At 46.4% G+C, this 19,710-nt stretch overlaps 1 protein-coding gene and 1 long non-coding RNA gene across 4 annotated transcripts in view; one reads left to right on the plus strand and one right to left on the minus strand.

Moving 5' to 3' along the window:
* Positions 1 to 19,710, minus strand: part of LOC309708693 — a 60,987-nt gene that overhangs the window by 36,292 nt on the left and 4,985 nt on the right. The window lies entirely within an intron of this gene.
* galnt7 (UDP-N-acetyl-alpha-D-galactosamine: polypeptide N-acetylgalactosaminyltransferase 7) lies at positions 106 to 17,352 on the plus strand. Of its 3 annotated transcripts, XM_082536930.1 has the most exons (16): positions 106 to 600; positions 5,035 to 5,146; positions 5,619 to 5,937; positions 7,028 to 7,194; positions 8,461 to 8,591; positions 9,676 to 9,755; positions 10,796 to 10,978; positions 11,155 to 11,337; positions 11,955 to 12,072; positions 12,157 to 12,279; positions 12,549 to 12,664; positions 13,102 to 13,204; positions 13,713 to 13,811; positions 14,053 to 14,181; positions 14,355 to 14,385; positions 16,129 to 17,352. In XM_082536930.1, exons 1-16 carry the CDS (start codon positions 478 to 480, stop codon positions 16,233 to 16,235), a joined length of 2,124 nt encoding a protein of 707 aa, XP_082393056.1. In that variant the 5' UTR covers positions 106 to 477; the 3' UTR covers positions 16,236 to 17,352. The 3 variants fall into 3 exon arrangements, with proteins under 3 accessions (XP_082393056.1, XP_082393055.1, XP_082393054.1); XM_082536929.1 differs by lacking the exon at positions 10,796 to 10,978 and having other exon boundaries at positions 107 to 600; XM_082536928.1 differs by lacking the exon at positions 11,155 to 11,337 and having other exon boundaries at positions 108 to 600.

Here is a 19,710-nt window from a genome sequence, read left to right on the forward strand (position 1 = left end):
ATATTAACTCCGTGTGAATGCTACCAATGCCTACTGTTCCCTTGGATGCACTTTTTACAATTGTATATGACGTGGACAATGAGCCACATCCCTCCTAATGACGAACAAACCAGACAGGACCGACCTCTTGTTTGTCTCCACACCCAGTAATACCTGCTTTTAAGCCCGTGCGTGAGCCTGTCAGCAGTGGAGACCACAGCCTACCAGCATTGTCGTCCGTGCAGCAGCACAGCCCCACAGGTGGTGGTACTGCGTCTACATCTACACGGCGCCTCAGAGAGCCGGACACGACCGAGAAACAACCGAAGAAGAAGAAACTGTTCCTAGCATGGAGAGGCACGGCGTGTCGGTGTAGTGGAGGCGGAGGTCGCTGCGTCAGCAGGAGCCTGTTCAACATTCAGCACAAGCTAGCGACCTGTTAGCTGCTTAGCTCCCGTGCTAACTTGAAGCTAACGCAGCGTAGCGGCTGCTGCTAACATGAGGCTCAAAGTGGGATTCATTCTGCGGAGCCTGCTGGTCATCGGCACGTTTCTGGGCCTGTTGGTGCTCTGGTCCACCCTGACCCCCAAAGCCAACAGAGACAGCCCGTTTGAGAAAAGGGTGAGTACACAACAGGCTCTGAGCCACATCAGTGTTAGCGTGTGAGCAGTTATGACACGCTGTTGCACTGTGTGTGTGTTGGGCAGTCAGCGGACGCTGTGGTCTGGACTCTAGCTGTACAGTCGCTGCTGCTGACAGCACCGTGGCTCCCAGCATTCATATCCGCATATGTCACCATGTTGGAGTCAAAGGCGGAAGTGGGTTGTAAAAGTTGTTCCGGTATTGCGGTTTTTCTGCAAGGTATTCAAATGATTGCATGTAGACATAAGACCAGTGTGCCACTGAGCCACACGGTCATGGCCGGCGGGAGGTTGTTGGTTCAATTCCAACCGGAAACGCAGATCCTTTTTGGGTTATGTAAGAAAGGGCACCCGTGTGGAGATTGCGTGGACCCGGTCCCGGGGACGTGTTCTGGCGCTTTGATGGAGGCTTCAGCAGCTCCCGGTGCCTCAGTCACACCTCAGAGGCAGATCTGTGTGCACGCCGCAGCCCACAGTGGGACACCTTTACGTGTCGTGTCCCGTGTCTGCAGCTGTTTAATGGTGTAGGCTCTGCACAGTCACGCTGGTGTTGTCAGAGGACAAGTGTCCAGTACGTCCTCTTTATTTGTGCCAGAACAGGTGTCCTGAAGCCCTGACCAGTCTTACAGCGCTGTCAAACACAGGAGACAGACAGGCTGCACCATCTGTTGTCATGTCTTCAGGACATTGTCTGCCTCTTTGGCTGGAGGCAGGTGTAGGTAGAGGGGACTGGTGCAGGGTTTCACACCGTTATTGGATCTGGTGTAAGGCGGCTGCCACAGAAATGGTGTCACCTCTACAGGGCTGGGCTATATGGACAAAAGACGTATCCCAGTTGTTTTTGCCACATGAGTGTATATTGATACACATGATGACAGTTGCTGTGGTGGTGGTGGATGGATGGGGGGTTGGACCATTTCCAGGAATTTTCCCCACAAATGCTCAAAGTACTAAAAAGGAGTTATTTTTGATACTTTGCTGATAATTCATCCATACTTACAGTTACTGTAGGGTGTTGTTGAATGCTGGCCTAGTGGAGTATTAGTGTATTAGCAATTTTAGGGCAGTAAATGAATCCTGCCACGGCTGACCGACACCAGCCTGGTGCAGAGAGGCTGTGTGGGTGCTGTGCCTCTCTCTGAACATGGATTCAACTCTGCTCATTTCTTGTTGGTGTCAACATCACACCGAGTCTCTTGAACAGTGTGATGTTAGACAGCTAACGGGCAGCACCCATCACAGACTCCCTGCTATGGTCTTCGGTATGCTGCGCTGAGGCTGTGCTGTGAGCTTCAGGCAGGACTGCTGCCTCTCTGCCAGCTTGTGTCACAGTTTGCTAGTGAAGGATCAACGGAGCGATCACAGCTGTTTGCAGCTACTGGTGATATTTAATTTTTAACACGGGCTGCTTATGAAACCCACCTGTAGTCATGTACCTGCTGTGGTGTGTCGTCTCCGTCTGGGCCTGCCACCAACCTTCAACACTGGGTAATGCGCCACCTGGTGGTTTGTACTGAGGGTGAGAGAACCTCTGTCTCCATGAACCGTGACCCCTCAGAGCGGTTCACCTTCATGGCCAACTCTAGCAGGGTTTCATCTGATTTAGCTTGCTGAAGGCAGCAGTCACAGGCAGCGTGCAAAACTGTTTATGTGGGCTATAACCATAAGGTCTTATTATTACTAAATAAACAGTGCATAGACGAACAATGAGCTCCTGTGCTCCTTCAGATATCAGTGGGGCTCCTTCAGTGTCGGGAGTGAGTGTGGGACAGTCTGAGGTTTGATTTGTGTGTCCTGGCAGCAGTGAGGCAGATACATGATTTAGTACACACATGCACAAAGAGTGTGCCTGCACCCACTAAGTGTTGGCTAAACACAAAAACATTATTTTTCTAATAGAAATAAGGTAAACTGGCTAACGCTGAGGAAGTCCAGCAGCTTCCTTCACTAGGAGTTTAGTTTCCACCGGTGTGTCTTCTTCTGAAACACACCTCGCCGTCTGCTTGGCTGTTTAACATCAGCTCGGAAGGGCTGAACCTGGACCAGACCAGATCATCAAACAAGGGGGAGGCGGGGTTTATTCTGCGTTGTCAATTTAGACAGACGCTGCAAAAATCCATCGCTGACTTCTGTGAATGAGGGAAGACTGAAGCAAGCTGACCAACACATGCTCTTACACATTTATGACCAACTTGTTTATTTCTTTGTTGGCGTGCTGAGGTTTGAGAGCTGCTCACATTCAGTCGGTTTTACACGTGCGGAGCTGCAGATCTGGCTGAGCGAGTCCATGAAGAAGTAGGAACAGGCTCTCATCATCTTAGGTTAACGTGCTACACGAGCAGCTTTGTTCCCTGCTGAAGCAGGTGGGTCACCGAGCCTGCGAGCAGCTGTATGTAATCCAGTCACCCAGGTCGGCCCGGGGATGCTGGAGCCTGACCCTGCTGTCACACAGTCAACGCACACACCTCATTGTTTGTATAGATGTCTGTGTTTGTGTTTCTTTTCTTTGGATTTGGTTTCAGGGACTGTACACAAAAGGAAAAGCTACAGTTTAAATCACCACACACACACACTAACACACACTAACACACACAGACACACACACACACACACACTAACACACACACACACACTAACACACACACACTAACACACACAGACACACACACACACACACACACACTAACACACACACACACACACACTAACACACACACACACACACACTAACACACACAGACACACACACACACACACTAACACACACACACACTAACACACACACACACACACACACTAACACACACACACTAACACACACACACACACTAACACACACACACACACACACTAACACACACACACACACACACTAACACACACACACACACTAACACACACACACACACACACACACACTAACACACACACACACACACACACTAACACACACAGACACACTAACACACACACTAACACACACACTAACACACACACACACACACTAACACACACTAACACACACACTAACACACAGACACACTAACACACACACTAACACACACACACACACACTAACACACACAGACACACTAACACACACACTAACACACACACTAACACACACACTAACACACAGACACACACACTAACACACACAGACACACTAACACACACTAACACACACACACACACACTAACACACACAGACACACTAACACACACACTAACACACACACTAACACACAGACACACACACTAACACACACAGACACACTAACACACACTAACACACACACACACACACTAACACACACAGACACACTAACACACACACTAACACACACACTAACACACACACACACACACACTAACACACACTAACACACACACTAACACACAGACACACACACTAACACACACAGACACACTAACACACACACTAACACACACACACACACTAACACACACACACACACTAACACACACTAACACACACAGACACACTAACACACAGACACACACACACACACACTAACACACACAGACACACTAACACACACACACTAACACACACACACTAACACACACACACACACTAACACACACACTAACACACACTAACACACACACTAACACACAGACACACACACTAACACACACAGACACACTAACACACACACTAACACAGACACACTAACACACACACTAACACACACACACACTCACACACTAACACACACAGACACACTAACACACAGACACACACACACACACTAACACACACACACACACTAACACACTAACACACTAACACACACACAGACACACTAACACACACACACACACTAACACACACACACACACAGACACACACACACACACAGACACACACACTAACAGACACACACACACACACACACAGACACACACACACACTACCAGATATCAGAATATTAAACATATAAATACAATCCCATAAAGCACAAAACAAAATGATTAATGATTAATGCCGACAATCCATTAGTTCACATCATGACAGAAGAGCTGAAGTCTCCGCACACTTGGAAGCACAGCCCCCCCTTGTGGTGGACCTGGTAACTGCAGTGGAGCAACTTTATTTAGGATCTTGTGCACTAACCATATGTTTGAATCACGTTTGATTATCAGAATTTAACATCTAGAACAGGACAGTAATGATATTGATGTGCTTTTCTCTGCAGAACCTTTCGAGTTTGTTTGTTTGTGGTGTGTTTGGTTTTGATTCGCTCGTGTTTGTGACCAGCGTGGCGCGCAGACAGACTCGCTGTGTCTTGGCTGCATTAACTCTGTGAATGTTTAAAATGAGCTGCATTGTATTTCAGTGTAGGACACACGTGTTTAATATCCATGTCTGTTGTGTTTCATCATGCAGGATGACAGCTTGTTGCCCAAAGGTGACCTTGCAGAGCAGTTTAAGCCTGTGATGCCCTGGCCTCATGTGGAGGGGGTGGAGGTCGACCTCGACTCCATCAGACTGAAACACGGTGAGGACTGGCTTGTTTTTTCCTGACTGTGGCCAAAGCGGGTGACTATCAAAGTGACAGCCCACGGTATTACTGTATTTAAATCACCAATACTGGTGTATACCTCCTGTATTAGACATGAGTCAATCAGAGAGGCTAGGAGGATTTGTACATGTGCAGAGGAGGGAGGGTGGATGTTCTGGACACAGGGTGATGAAGACGGAGCAGGAGGGCAAGAGGAAGACCTCAGAGGAAGTTCATGGATGTAGTGAAGGAGGAGATGCAGGGGGATGCTGGGATAGGGAGATAGTCTGCTGTGGAGCAGCTGACAGAAGATGATCCTCATTAGTGATTGTTTGTTGGTCTGTAATCACTGCTAATTAACATCAGCCCTGACAGTGGTTTTGGTGTTTTCTCCTGCCAAAGACTTAAAGTCTAACTTTCTTAGCACTTGTATGCTGTGGTCCTGTGTCATCTCTTGGTTTGTGTTCAGGAGGGGCCGACCTTCCCAAGGATTCAAAGGAGCAATCCAACCAGAAGCAGGTGATTCAACAGCAGTATGTGACATTCGGACCTCACACACACGCCTACACTAGCCCCGTCCTGAAGAAAGGTATCCTGGGAAATTTTGAGCCTAAGGAGCCTGAACCTCCAGGGGTCCCCGGTGGACCCGGAGAGGGCGCTAAGCCGTTTGTCCTGGGTCCAGAGTACAAAGACTCGGTTCAGGCCTCCATCAAAGAGTTTGGCTTCAACATGGTTGCCAGTGACATGATTTCACTGGACAGAACAATCAATGACATACGCCACGAAGAGTAAGTACTGCTTCCACTGAATGCATGTCTGCCATCTTTTGTCCTGCAGTCACATCAACCTGATTAATGTTACAGGAGATAAACTTCAATAGCCACAGGAAACGGGCAGTAAGCCTAACACCGATCGTCCTCCTGTAACCTCACTCAGGGATCAATCAGGAAATGATACTGAATCATGCCGCGTGTGCAGACACGTGTTCACAATGTGTTTCTCGTAAACAGAAAAGCGACACATCATTAAGTACGCCGTATCCTGTGTTCTGAGTGCAGAAATGGGCGTGATGACCAAATCACTGTGGCCGATTTCTAACACGACACCTTTGGCAGAGTGTAGCGTGACACAGGTGCTGCCTCACAGCCTTTTCAATTGACGCTGCTGACTTTATCGCTCAGTTGAAGTGAGAACATAAATGCTTCCACTCAGATCCTCGTACAGGCTGCAAACTAATTCGGTGAATGATGTTCTTGTGTTTGTTTCTGCATGTACGAGTCGGTGTGAACTAGGGCTGCTCGATTGTGGCAAAAATGATAATCATGATTGTTTTCACTGAAATTGAGATCTCGATTATTTGACGATATTTATTTAACAATAACAATGTGTTGAGACCGCTGCTCTTAATTGTTGTGACACGTGTTCGAAACGCAGAGAGGTGCGCTCGATTTGCCACACGGAGCAGCGCAAGAGTAAAGCACGAGGGAGGGGCTAATAATTTTTAATGATCGTTGAAAGCCCAGATCGTAATCGAGATTAAAATTCGATTAATTGAGCAGCCCTAGTGTGAAAGGAACATTAACACAAGACTCAGGCTATGGGTCCTGCTGCCGTGGACTGAAATGCACCGTTAGCCTCATTCTCACACACATTGTGCACATGCTTTCTCTGTGCCTTCGAACTTTAACCTGGCGCTCACACACTCGCGCTCTGATGGATGCAGAGCTGAAGCGTCGGACTGTTAGACGGCGCCTGTGTCACAGTGTCGATGCACAGTTTCAACAAGTTTTACCGTGTAGGAGTTGCGTTGGTGCAGCGAGGCTGTACTACGCTGTGCAGCAACTAGGTTTCTCATGGCACACCGTGTCCTCTGTGCAGGTGTAAGTACTGGCACTACGACGACAGACTGCTCACATCCAGCGTGGTGATAGTCTTCCATAACGAAGGCTGGTCAACGCTGATGAGGACTGTCCACAGTGTCATCAAGAGGACTCCTCGCAGGTACCTGGCTGAGATTGTCCTGATAGATGACTTCAGTAACAAAGGTGGGTCTGTTTAAAAACATCATTTTAGATGCGTGTTGGTTCCACTGTGAACAGCCTCCTTTTTCCATCATGCTGTTAATGATCACCTGCAAAGGCCGTCCTGTTGGTTCACGTGGTGCTGTCTGCTGCAGTCTGTGGTCAGAGGCAAGGTGTCACATGGTGTTACCATCATGTCTGTGCACGCTCCTCAGACGTCCACGTGGGCGGCTGTAATCCCCCAGTGGAGCCAGAACGCAGCACAGAGAAGACAGAGGCTAACAACCTGACTGTAGAGAAACAAAGCACGGACACATGTCAGTGTATTCGCTACAGCACGCTGCACTCAGCTGTGGAGCATCAGAGAGGGACATGAAAGTGAGAGGAGGACCAGACAAGCTGCACAGCTGACTCATGCTAGCTAAGTTAGCTAATGCTGTCTGACTAGGCTGGAGTGCTAAACTCTAACTTAGTGGAATGTAAGGAAACCTACCTATGATAGAAACGTCTGTGTGATCAGCTGCTAACAGCCATGAACATATCAATCAGCTGGTGCTGTGTGCAGCACGCATGTGGGAACACATCACTGATAGGTGTGTAGCTTAAACCCATTCGCTGGAACGTCCAAGACAATTCAACTACACAGCAAAAGCAACACACAAGTAGGCAAAGTTCTTCGTGTTACTCATGCATGAGGGAGAGAACCACGACAAGCGCCGTTCCTTCGCTTGACCTCAGTCGCTCTCGTCCGCTCCCCCGTAACACTGCTCTTTTATCGAGGTCACATGAATATACATAGGTTCATTAACATACGACGTATTCATACACACAAAGAGTTGTGTGTGTGTGTGTGTGTGTGTGCGTGCGTGTGTGGTCAGAGTGTGACCCCATAAAGACTTCCCTAAACCTGCTGGTCTGGAAGTCCAGCGGTCCATCTAAACTAAAGGCACTCAGACTAAAACTGACACAGCTACGTTTATCCTGCCATGAAACAATAAAACGAGGTAGACCTCTCCCCAGCTGCCAGGGTGTGGATGCCAGAGGACTCTGCAGTGCACACGATGCCTTTGCAGACTCCTAAGAATCTACCAACATGACATTGATTATACAACTCTAAGCATATATGAGTAGATATTTCTAAGCATAAATGACAATCAACAATACAAATCTAACAATCACCAGCTCGTGTCTTTACTCCAGCATTCGTCTGTCAGCAAACCAAAACTGTTTTCTCAAATGCTCATTGGTCCAAACGCGTGTACTAATGCTGGCTAACCAATGCACTTGCAGTCCATCTGAAGGAGCGCCTGGAGGAGTACATCAAGCAGTGGAACGGCCTCGTCAAACTCTTCAGGAATGAGAAGAGGGAAGGATTAATACAGGCCAGGAGCATTGGAGCCAAGAAGGCCACCAAAGGACAGGTACCATGTGACGCCACTGTTGCTTTTCCTCTCTAATGCTGACGATGTCTCTTAGACTTTTAATTAGCGAACTGATCAGAATTTAAAATAAACACAGTGACGTACTGTGTGTAGTGTGTAAGAGTACTCTGTGTTAAATGTACAACATCGCCTCTGAAGAGATCCCAACGTGCGGCCGCTGCAGACAGGAAACCGTTCCAGCTCAGTTCTTACGTTCTGGCACTGCTGCAGTTTTCCGCAGAGATTTTGGTTCCATGTGATGTAACTGTTTTGTTTTGTATGTACACTTTATTACTGCAGAAACAATTTCATATAGTAAGAAAGTAAACTGGGCTCCCATCTTTAAATAAGTGTCAATAACTGATTTGTAAAAGTGCCGAATGGCACCAGCAGTCCTGTCAGTGATCCTCTGCATCACCGACAGTCCGACAAGCTGAATAAAAGAACTCAGACAACTGATGGGAGATCAGCTGACAGGCGGGAGAAAAGCATGTAGAGAGGACACGAACACAGTGCAGAGGAGCGTCCACAAACAGCTGCAGAGGGCCAGTCGTTCTGGCTCTAACAGGGATGAAACCACACACGACTAATCTATCAGCAGAGTGAGAACTTTTAGTTTCTCATTTTCAAACTGCAGAGAACAGGAGGCAGGCCTCGTCTTTGTAACGTGAAGTTTAAACATGCTGGAGAAAAAACACTTTGAGGTTTGTCACAGTGTGACTGGAGGTCACAGCCAGCAAGAGTGGACACCGTGTTTGTGACAATTTTACCAACAGACACGGCGCTTCATCTGTCCTTAAACATGCCTGCAGTTAAACCCTCGTTTGTGTCATGTGACGCCAGATTTGCAGATGCAAACCTGCTCTGAAGGCGTTGTGTGTTTTTGCTGCTGACATCAAGCCACAATGAACTGGTCCTTATGTTTCTGAGCAAGAGAAGGAAGAATTCTCACGAGTCGGCAGATTTCGTGACCCAGGAGTCGGAGCTGCTGTCATATTTCAGGATGTCAGTGAACGCGTGGAGCAACATTTAGACAGAGGCTCAGCTTTGCAGCATCACATTTCAAAGGGTTTCCTTTTTAAAGGTGCTGGTCTACCTGGATGCTCACTGTGAGGTCGGGATCAACTGGTACGCTCCACTGATCGCTCCCATTTCAAAGGACAGGTAGTGCGCGCGCACACACACACACACACACACACACACACAGTGTAGCCTCATGTTATCACAGCTGTCGTGGTTGTGAAGCTGTGCTGTCTGTTAACCTGCAGCTTGTTGTTTTTCAGCACTGCTGTGACAGTTTCAGTTTTTCTGTTTGCACGTCCTGTTCAATGACGTGAACTCAGACATACAGACGTTATTATTACGACATTATTTGTAATGTTGCTCCCGTGTGATCGATGTGAAATCAAATCACGACGTGCAGACTTTCAGCTGTAATTCGAGGGCTTTGAGTCAACCTGCTGAATAATTTAGTCGGCTGTCTTTATTGACCCCCAAAGGGAAATTGCACAAATTGTGTTTGTGTGAGTTTGTTATCGCAGCAGCAGATTCGCACAAAGACGCAAAACAGACGCATTTTAGAGGCTCAAAAGTCACGGACTGAACTATCATAAAGTCAAATTTAAGATTTTATTTTTAAATTAAGAAAAAGATATGAAATGTGATGACCTGCAGCTCTGTAGTGTGTCTTGGACAGATGAGCGAACCGGCCTCGCTAACCGCGAAGCCGTCTGAGTCGGTGTCCTGTTGCTTTTTCAGTTCTGCGATATCATCTACACATAATATAATCTGGATATGAGATGGCTCTGATTGAAAACCAACACATCACCAGAATAATATGGATCCAACTGTTGAATGTTAAAAATGGCTCAACAATGTGGCACAGATGGTTTTAATCTTATGGCTGATCAGTGGCTGAGTGCCTGGAGCTGTATTGATGGAGCCTCGGTGAGTTAGGGCCTCCCCTCCACCAGTCCTTTGACATTTTATGCTTTTTAATCAGTTTTCTGTATCAGAAAGGTCTGACGGCGCTCCGAGGACGCGTCGTCGTCCCACCGTGGCTGCTCAGTCTGCGCGCCTCTAGATCGTCTGCTGTGCTGCATCACTTCTACGCTCTGAGCCACACACTCCTTTACTCTGGTTTTACAGCGCTGTTGTTGAAAAGCGGCACATCCAAAGGCTTGTGTGTGTTTATGTGTATGTAGGACAGTATGCACAGTGCCGCTGATAGACTATATAGATGGTAATGAGTACAGTATGGAGCCCCAGCAAGGCGGAGACGAGGACGGCCTGGCTAGAGGAGCGTGGGACTGGAGCCTGCTCTGGAAGAGAGTGCCGCTTAGCCAGAGAGAGAAGGCCAAGAGAGCGCACACCACCCAGCCTTACCGGTACACACAACGCACCAGCTTGTTAAACTGACCTCTGTTCTGTTTGTGTCTCCACCCCCACCCCGCGTGGCACCTTTCCCTGTGTCTGTCTGTGTGTTTTTCCTGGCACTGCTGTCATCCCCTTCATGTACACCCCTCCTCTCCACGTATGCTGCATGCGTGGCCCTCTGTGTCAGAACGGTGTGTACGGTGCCTCTGATCGACTCCGTCCACGGCGAGACGTTCACCTTTGAGCCCCAGGGTGGAGGAGACAGCAACGGTTTTGCTAGAGGCGCCTGGGATTGGAGCATGCTGTGGAAGAGAATCCCTCTGGGAGCCAGGGAGCATAAGCTGAGAAAAACTCAGACTGAGCCTTATAGGTACACACAGTCATTCCTAACTCGTGTGGACGTGTCCCGGTCATTTCTCACAGGGCTCACAGTAGGAGTAGAGCAGCCTCACCTTAACAGAAAATGCTAATCTTAAGGTCATGTCAGCTGTGCCTGTGTAGAGGTAACGTCATGAGTATGAGTCATTGTTTAGGTGTCTGCTTTTGGGGAATCGCTGCACACATCTATCTTCCACCCACTGGAGGGGAGGAGCTTGTTGTTGACTCTTCTTTGTTCAGTGTAGCACAGCTTCCTCTCAGGTGTCTCTTACCCTGAGTCTGTCTGAAAGGCCTCCTTCTTTCCTTTAAGTGGTCTTGGCGGCTGCGTTGCCTAAGGTGGGTTGAGTCCCGAGCTGAAGGCCGTGGGACTTTGGGATATTTGTGGGGTCTGTGGGTGAGCTTCTGGTGTGAACTGGGCTCGGACTGGGGCACCATCACTCCTTTCTGTCTTCACATTTTCATTCGTCCTCCTGCTGTCTTTCACTCATGTCTCTGTCAGTGTCACTTGTTCATTATCACGTCAGCAGAGGGACTGACCGCGTAGAGTCACATGATTACAAAGAGATGGAAGCTTGTTTCGGGCTGAGGACTGTTTCTTTATACCTGCAGGTCTCCAGCCATGGCAGGAGGTCTCTTTGCTATAGAAAGAGACTTTTTCTTTGAGCTGGGACTGTACGACCCTGGACTGCAGATATGGGGAGGGGAGAATTTTGAAATATCTTACAAGGTAGACTTTGAATTGTCCAGTTTATGTTCATCCCTGCACATTGTAAAGACATCATGGTTACTGTGACTCTGTATGCTGGTCCAGATCTGGCAGTGTGGTGGCCAGCTGCTCTTTGTGCCCTGTTCTCGCGTCGGCCACATCTACAGACTTCAGGGATGGCAAGGCAACCCTCCGCCAGCACATGTTGGATCCTCGCCTACTCTCAAGGTGAAAGCAGACAAACGTGTGAATGGATGGAAACTTGTATAGTGCACATCTTCTGTTTCAAGTTTCCACAGAGTCCTGCATTTCCAAGTTTCTGTCTACACAAAGGAGGTGTTGCTGCCATCTGGCCCTCCACCTGCATGCATGGAGCCAGGTCCAATAGCAGATGCATGCTTTTGCCCTTCTGCCCACAGTCACCGCTACACCTATGCAATCACTCTGTCATGAAAGGGATGGTACTTCATCTACATGTGTTGTATTTGTGTTTGCAGAACTATGTTCGTGTGGTGGAGGTTTGGTGGGACGACTATAAGGACTACTTCTACGCCAGCCGCCCTGAAACTCTGACTCTGGCCTACGGAGACATCAGTGACCTTAAACGATTCAGGTGCACAAAAACCACTCTTCTACCTTTTTACTGAGTGAACGCCCACTCAGAACATAGTGTAGCACTGACTGACTTTCCCCAGGATGTATTCCTTCAGCTGTGCAGTGTGATTGTATGATTTGCAGTCGACGAGTTGGTCTTCATTTAGGGAAAACTGTTTAATGTGGGTACGATCATATAAAGGTTTGTTGTGCTTTTGACACAAATTCACTCCATCGCTGTGGAAACGTTAAACACTGACCTCCAACTGTGCTCAGAAAGATGTGGCTACGCATGCACCCTCTATCATGCTGTAGCGTAAATGTTTTAAAGTGGTGTGTTACAGGTGTGCAGTAAATAACATGCAGGACTATGTGACCTGAGGATGAAGCGTTTTTCTGTCTGAATTCATCTTTAGCTGCTAAGCACACAGCTGATCTCATGTTTGCTTGTTGCAGGGAGGAGCATCGATGCAAAAGTTTCAAGTGGTTCATGGAGGAAATAGCATACGACATTCCACAGCACTACCCACTTCCTCCTAAAAATGTAGAGTGGGGGGAGGTAGGCGTGCTCACACACACACTCTCGTTTTGATATCATAGTGAGGACATAATGCTTTCCCTAGCCGCACACCCTAACCATTAAAGATGAATGCATAACCCTGTCTGTGGCCCTAAAACCACATTTTGAGTTTCAAAACTGTCTTCCCACTCGTGTGGACGGGCGTTTAGTCCCCATAAGGCAGGCTTGGCCAACTCCAGGCCGAGGGGGCCGGTGTCCTGCTGGTTTTAGATCTCACCCTCAGTCAACACGCCTGAATCACAGGATTAGTCCATTACCAGCCTCTGGAGAACTTCAGGACACGTTGAGGACGTCATTTAGCCTTTAAATCAGCTGTGTTGGATTAAGGACACATCTAAAACCTGCAGGACACCGGCCTGAGGCCTGGAGTTTGGACACCACTGCCATAAGGGCTGTTGGTCCCCACAAGCCTGCCAGTATTTGGTCCTCACAAAGATGCATAAACATGTTTCACACACAGCATGCTTCACTGTCCCTGTGATTGCAGATCCGGGGCTTCGACACCAGTTACTGCATCGACAGCATGGGACACACTAACGGAGGGAATGTAGAGCTGGGCCCGTGCCACAGGATGGGTGGAAACCAGGTAATTAAACACTGTCACACGTGACGTGGCTCTTTGTTTTCCTCTGGTGTGACGACATGAGCCAGTGTTACTGTGATCAGTGGGTTAAAGGGACAGCTGGCTGCTTCTGTAGATGAAAGCTTGGGCTCCTTATCGCTCCATGAGTGTGCTCTCCTGCCTCGTGTCACAGAAAGGATGGAGGCAGGCTTTACGTTAGGTGTCCAGATCCTGACTCTGGTTTTTCACCCTGAACTCTGTGTAGCTGTTCCGCATCAATGAAGCCAACCAGCTGATGCAGTATGATCAGTGCCTGACCATAGGAGGCGACAAGTCTGCTATCATCATCACACACTGTGAAACCAACCAGCACATGGAGTGGAAGTACTTCAAGGTGAGACACACACAGATCATAAGATGGATGTAGTGTTGGTCTTTAGATGTTTGCTCAGCAGCGTGTGGAGGCTGGAAGCACTGAGATCACACCAACATGTAGGAGGCAGAAAATCTCTGACACAAGCTGAATTTACTGCCTTTTTTTCTCTCCTTTCCCGTCTGTGTCTGCAGGATCTGCATCGATTCACTCATGTGCCAACAGGTAAAGGACTGCACTGGCATTTTAACTCATCTTTTCTCATCATCAAAGGCACTTTTGGCTTTATCACACATGGAGTCAGCTGCTGTTCGCATCATTTACTTCAGCCTCAGAAGTGCTTTTGGTGCCAGACAGAGACAGACAGACACACACACACACACACACACACACACACACACACACACACACAAAAGCCCGTTCAGCTATCTTAGTGAGGACCGTCATTGACATAATGGTTTCCCTAGCCCCTTACCCTAACCCTAATCTGGCCCTAACACTATTCTTTAACTAAGCCCCAACCCACATGATAAACCATAACCATTCTGGTCTTAAACCTAATTAATTGGACCAATAATTTGGCCCTAAACCCAATCATTGCATAACAATTAATTACAATTTCCATTTGGCTTTAATCCTAATTGGTACAGTATTACAGTTACAAACTCAATTGATTAATTACATTTAAGAATAATAAAACATAAATTAAATATACAGTTGTGGTTAAACATACTAAGTACACGGTTAAAAAAATACTGTAGACATGATTAAAAATGATTTACATGGTTAAAAAATGACAATCTTTCTAAAAACATGTTGTTGATAGTGAGGAGTGATCAAAAAATACATTTGGAGAAATTCTACCCAAAAAACTAAGAACTTTCTAAAACGAAATTCGAACTGAAAAACAGATGTGTACAAGTGGGAGGGTGTAAATAGAAGCACTCTCTGCTCACTCCTCTCCATCGGACAGAGCAGGTCGCTGAGAGCAAGCCTGGTTTCCTCTTTCCACTGTGCGTAACTAGACCTGAAGACCTTCACGGGTGGAATCGCCGCCACATAGGCACACACATTCATTTGTTATAATTTGATTTCTTTTTTCTGTAAAATACTAAAAGGTTCTTTTCAAAACCAATTCATTTTCTTTCTTTAAAAACTTTTTAAAAAGTTAAAAATTTCTTTTCATTTGGTGAAACAAAAACAACAATTAAAAAACTCATCATGGTTGGATGGACTTCTGACTGGACCCTGGTGCACCATGGCAGACGCCGTGGACAATCCAGGACCCAGACACCCTACCGAGGGATGGCCCGTGCACCGCCCGCCTCCAATTGGAGGAGGGGCCCAAACGCTCATCCTAAACCTGACCATAACCTAATTGTAACCCTGACACTAAAACCACAGCCTCAAAAAGGCCTTCAAACTTGTGAGGACCGGTGAGTGTGTCCTCACAAGTGACTGTTGGTTCTCACAAGTATAGTGAATGCAGCTTTGGGTCCTCACAAAGATAGCTAGACAGGAACACACACACCATTCATGGTTTGCCCGTGCTCTGGTCTGGTCTACATCCTGCAGTGAGTGTTGGGCAGAATGTAGACCAGACCAGCACAGAAGGTTCTGGTTTGTTTTTCATTACCCTGCAGTGTGACACCCTGCACGCTCACAGCAGTAATAATCGTGTCCACACCAATCATTGTTAAAGGGCAGCCTTCCCACAGTTGTCCCTCAGTGCATGTGGACAGCACTAGTGTGTAGACCAGGGGTGGGGACCTCCAGGCCTTGAGGGCCTGTGTGTGTCAGATCTCACCATGAATCACATGATTAGTTCATTACTAGACCTCTGGAGAACTTCAAGACATGTCTAAAACCTGCAGGACCTTGAGGCCTGGAGGTCCCCACCCTGGTGTGTGTTTTGTAGGTGGCCTGTGAGCGTCCGTCAGTAATCCCGCTGCTGTATTCTCCTTATAGGAAAATGTCTGGACCGCTCCGATCTGCTTCACAAAGTGTTCGTATCAGACTGTGACACCAGTAAAACCACTCAGAAATGGGAGATGAATAACATCGTGGCTGTGTGAAGACATCTGGGAGAGATCTGTTTAGAGGAAGAATACCTGACACCTAGGTGTTGGTGTACCTCCAACAAAATGAAGCCCAAATGGTTTAACTGTTGACATCGGCCCAAATGTGAAGGTTGCTCTGACACTCCAGAAGAGTTTGATCCAGAGCTGCTGGATGAACACGAACTGTCCCTGGTGGTTGTTTACACTGTCTCTGTCCTTTCAGGCTCTCAGGTCTTTTCTAATTTTCTCATTGCATTTGTGAAATGAATCCCATCAAGTCTTAAGATTATTAGGTCTGTTTAGTCCTCGGCCAAACTGATGAGCTGACTTACCAAAGAGTTTAGACTTCAGTCACATCATCATCATCATCATGGGTGTGGTTTTTAGTCTGCCGCTGGAAAAAGACCAGGATGAAGAAGGTCCTCAGTTTAACGGAGGAAAAGAGCGACAAGCAGCACATTTTGAAGAATATTTGGACGTGGTGACTCGCTGCTGCTGTTTGCTTTGATTTGGTTTTATTGGATCTTCACAAACAAACCCCTCGTCTGGCCTAAGTGTGATTTTGATTGCACAGGCTCAGTTTGGCTCATTGGTGATTTTATTTTCATTTACCAAAATGTTGAAAAGGCAAAAAAAAAAAAAGGATTTCCTCCCATTCGCGTCCCTAAGCTGTGGCGGCGTTTCCTTCCTCTGTGCTGAGCTTTCAAACCAGCATGAACTCCTGAACTTTAGCGCTTTGCTCCTCACAGGCTTCATTTACTCTCTGACATACACTGGGATACTCTAAAGGATGTGTGGGTCGCCGTCTTACCGACAGCCTGGATGAGAAATATAGAGTTTAGTAGCTGACCAGTACTGTGACTCATTAGTAATCGGGGTGGGGTTGGAGGCAGGATTATTAACATGTAAAAAAATGCACAATTATTGTGGTTAAAAGAAGATGTTTTTGTTTTGTGTGCAGCAGGGAGGGGCTTTGGTGTTTGGATGTTTTGTACTGTGTAAATAATCATTTCTAAAGATGATCGTGATGGATTTTGTGGAGGGCTTGAATGATCTTGTAAATAGCTAACTTATAGCAGAGATTTCATAATGTGGGCTGAGGAAATAAATGACCTGATTTTTACAACTATAACTGTGTGACTGAAGTGGAACTACTTCATCAGCCTGTGTGAGAATCTCGCCTCACAGCAACAAAGTTGCTATGGATACGACCCCTCCCACAGGCCGAAGATGTGCAGAGTTATGGACGCGAGCGGCGAGACAGCCTGCAGTCTAAAGCAGGTCGAGCAGAAAAGGCGAGAGGTGTCAGGACGGAGGGGTGGAGCTGCAGGTGGATGTGTCCGGTGTTACAGGCTGCACAGTGGGCTTCACTTTGTTCTGTGCTCTTCTTTCTGTTTAAAGAATGAGAATCGTTTCTTTTTGTGAAAAAGTTATAAACAGAAAAAGGATTGAGAGAAAGAAACCTAAAATTCCAAACAAAATACACTAACAGACAATTGTAGATGCTCCTGTGTAAGGTCATTAAGATTAAACCGTGATGATAAACTTTGAACAATATTAAGTTGGCTGAGTTAGCTGCACAGTTTCTTCCTGATAAAAGGGAGTTTGTCCTTCCCATTGTTGGCTGCTGGGGTTTTCTCCATTTTGCCAGATTTGTCTGGTGACACCACTGAGAGAAACGATCTTTATATGAAGTATTTAAAACCTTGAGACGCACACACAGCGCTGTATTGTGAGTCAGTCACGGTGTGTTCTGCAGTACCCCTCCATGAACATCGTGCTGATAACATTCATATACATTTACCCACAAGAATTTCTTACAGTTTGACACGTATTTACATTTTCACATAATTTACAAATAATCATCAAAATCATAAAAAGGAAATCAATTATTTTTTCAGTGTAATGTAAATTCGTGGTAGGCAATATCAGTGATGGCAATAACAGCGTTACAAGTAACGGCGTTACTTTTTTCAGTAACGAGTCCCTCCATATTTTGGCCAATCACATGCGAGGATATAGGATAATATCATTATGTGAAAAACAGAGAGTGAGAGACGCGACAGTCAAGTGGAGCGTGCGTCTGTCCTCTCAGTGAGAGACAGTAGACAGCTGTGCGAAAGCAAAAACACAAATATGCCTGACACCCGTAAACAAAGCAGCATCTGGCTGCAGTTTAAAGACTTTTTTGTCTTGGTCTCGATACCCTCCGGTCTTGGTGATGTCTTGGTCTCGGTTTAGGCGGTCTTGACTACAAGTCTAGTAACGAGTAATCTAATTACTATTCCTATCGTTACAACGCCGTTACCGTTACTAACAAGAAACTGCGGCGCGGTCGCGTTACTATTTTACAGCAAACAGACGGTTGAAGCTGTCTGTAGTTTACAGCATCTTATATCAGCTGCACAGAAGTAGCTGTAAGTAATCTGGGCGCTGCAGCTTTAAGCAGCTGCGCTCCCGCGGACAGCGATCACTTTCTGCCCGACGATCACTTTTTGGCACAACACCTGGAGCTCAGGGGGCAAAACAATGGCATGAGTGCTGCTGTTTGACTGAGGAAGAATAAAGTAGTCGTGGTAAGCCGATCACATGACCACTTCAAGATGACAAAGCAACAAGGTGCCAGTTTTTAAATTGTGCTGATAGGCCACGTAAAACCAGAGTCATGATAAACAATATATACGTGTGTTTACTGTCTGAGGACAGCGCAGCGAGACCTCTCTGCTAATGAGCAAAAAAGAAAAATCAAACCAAAATCAGCAAGTTCATGTTGGTGCAAAAATGCACCATGTTGATATGGCAACATGACATTTGGTTGTTTAGGAAGATTTAGGAGTGACGGCGAGAGAGAGAGAGGGAGAGCGAGTTTTGAGATGTGAGAGATTTGTGACATTTAGCGTGTTTGGAGTGTGTAGTTAATGTGTTGTCTTGTGTAGTTAGTGTGTAGTGTTGTGGATAGTTTTGTGTTGTGTGTCAGAACAATGAGGCGACTGCTGTCTCCAGGTAGAAACAGCAGTGACACAGGCAGAAATATTTGGAGTGGCACAAATAATTTGTGTGGCGTCTTATTTAATGCAGAACAGCTGATGGTTCTGTAAACAGTTTGACATGGTTAAAAAAGGTAAATGGCTGCAAATCACTTTGTTGTTTGCAAAACTTGTGCATATGATTTTAAAACTGACAATTTATATTTGCATTTAAAGTTATGAAAAACATGTTTGTGGTTGTTACAGTAACAAATATAACTTTTTCTACTCATTTTTTTTGTTTTTTGTCTGATTTTAGATCAATTGTGTTAATACAGTATGTCAAAATGAAAACATAACTGTAAATTCAGTTACTAACTCAGTTACTTTTTTGAAGAAGTAACTAGTAACTATAATTAATTACTTTTTCAAAGTAACTTGCCCAACACTGGGCAGTACATCGTTAGATGTAATGAAAAGAAACGAAAACCCGAGCATCGAGCTCGTCCTCAGGTTCTCTTGTA

The sequence above is a fragment of the Aulonocara stuartgranti genome (assembly GCF_965226115.1).
Source record: "Aulonocara stuartgranti genome assembly, chromosome: 6".
Classification (NCBI taxonomy): domain Eukaryota; kingdom Metazoa; phylum Chordata; class Actinopteri; order Cichliformes; family Cichlidae; genus Aulonocara; species Aulonocara stuartgranti.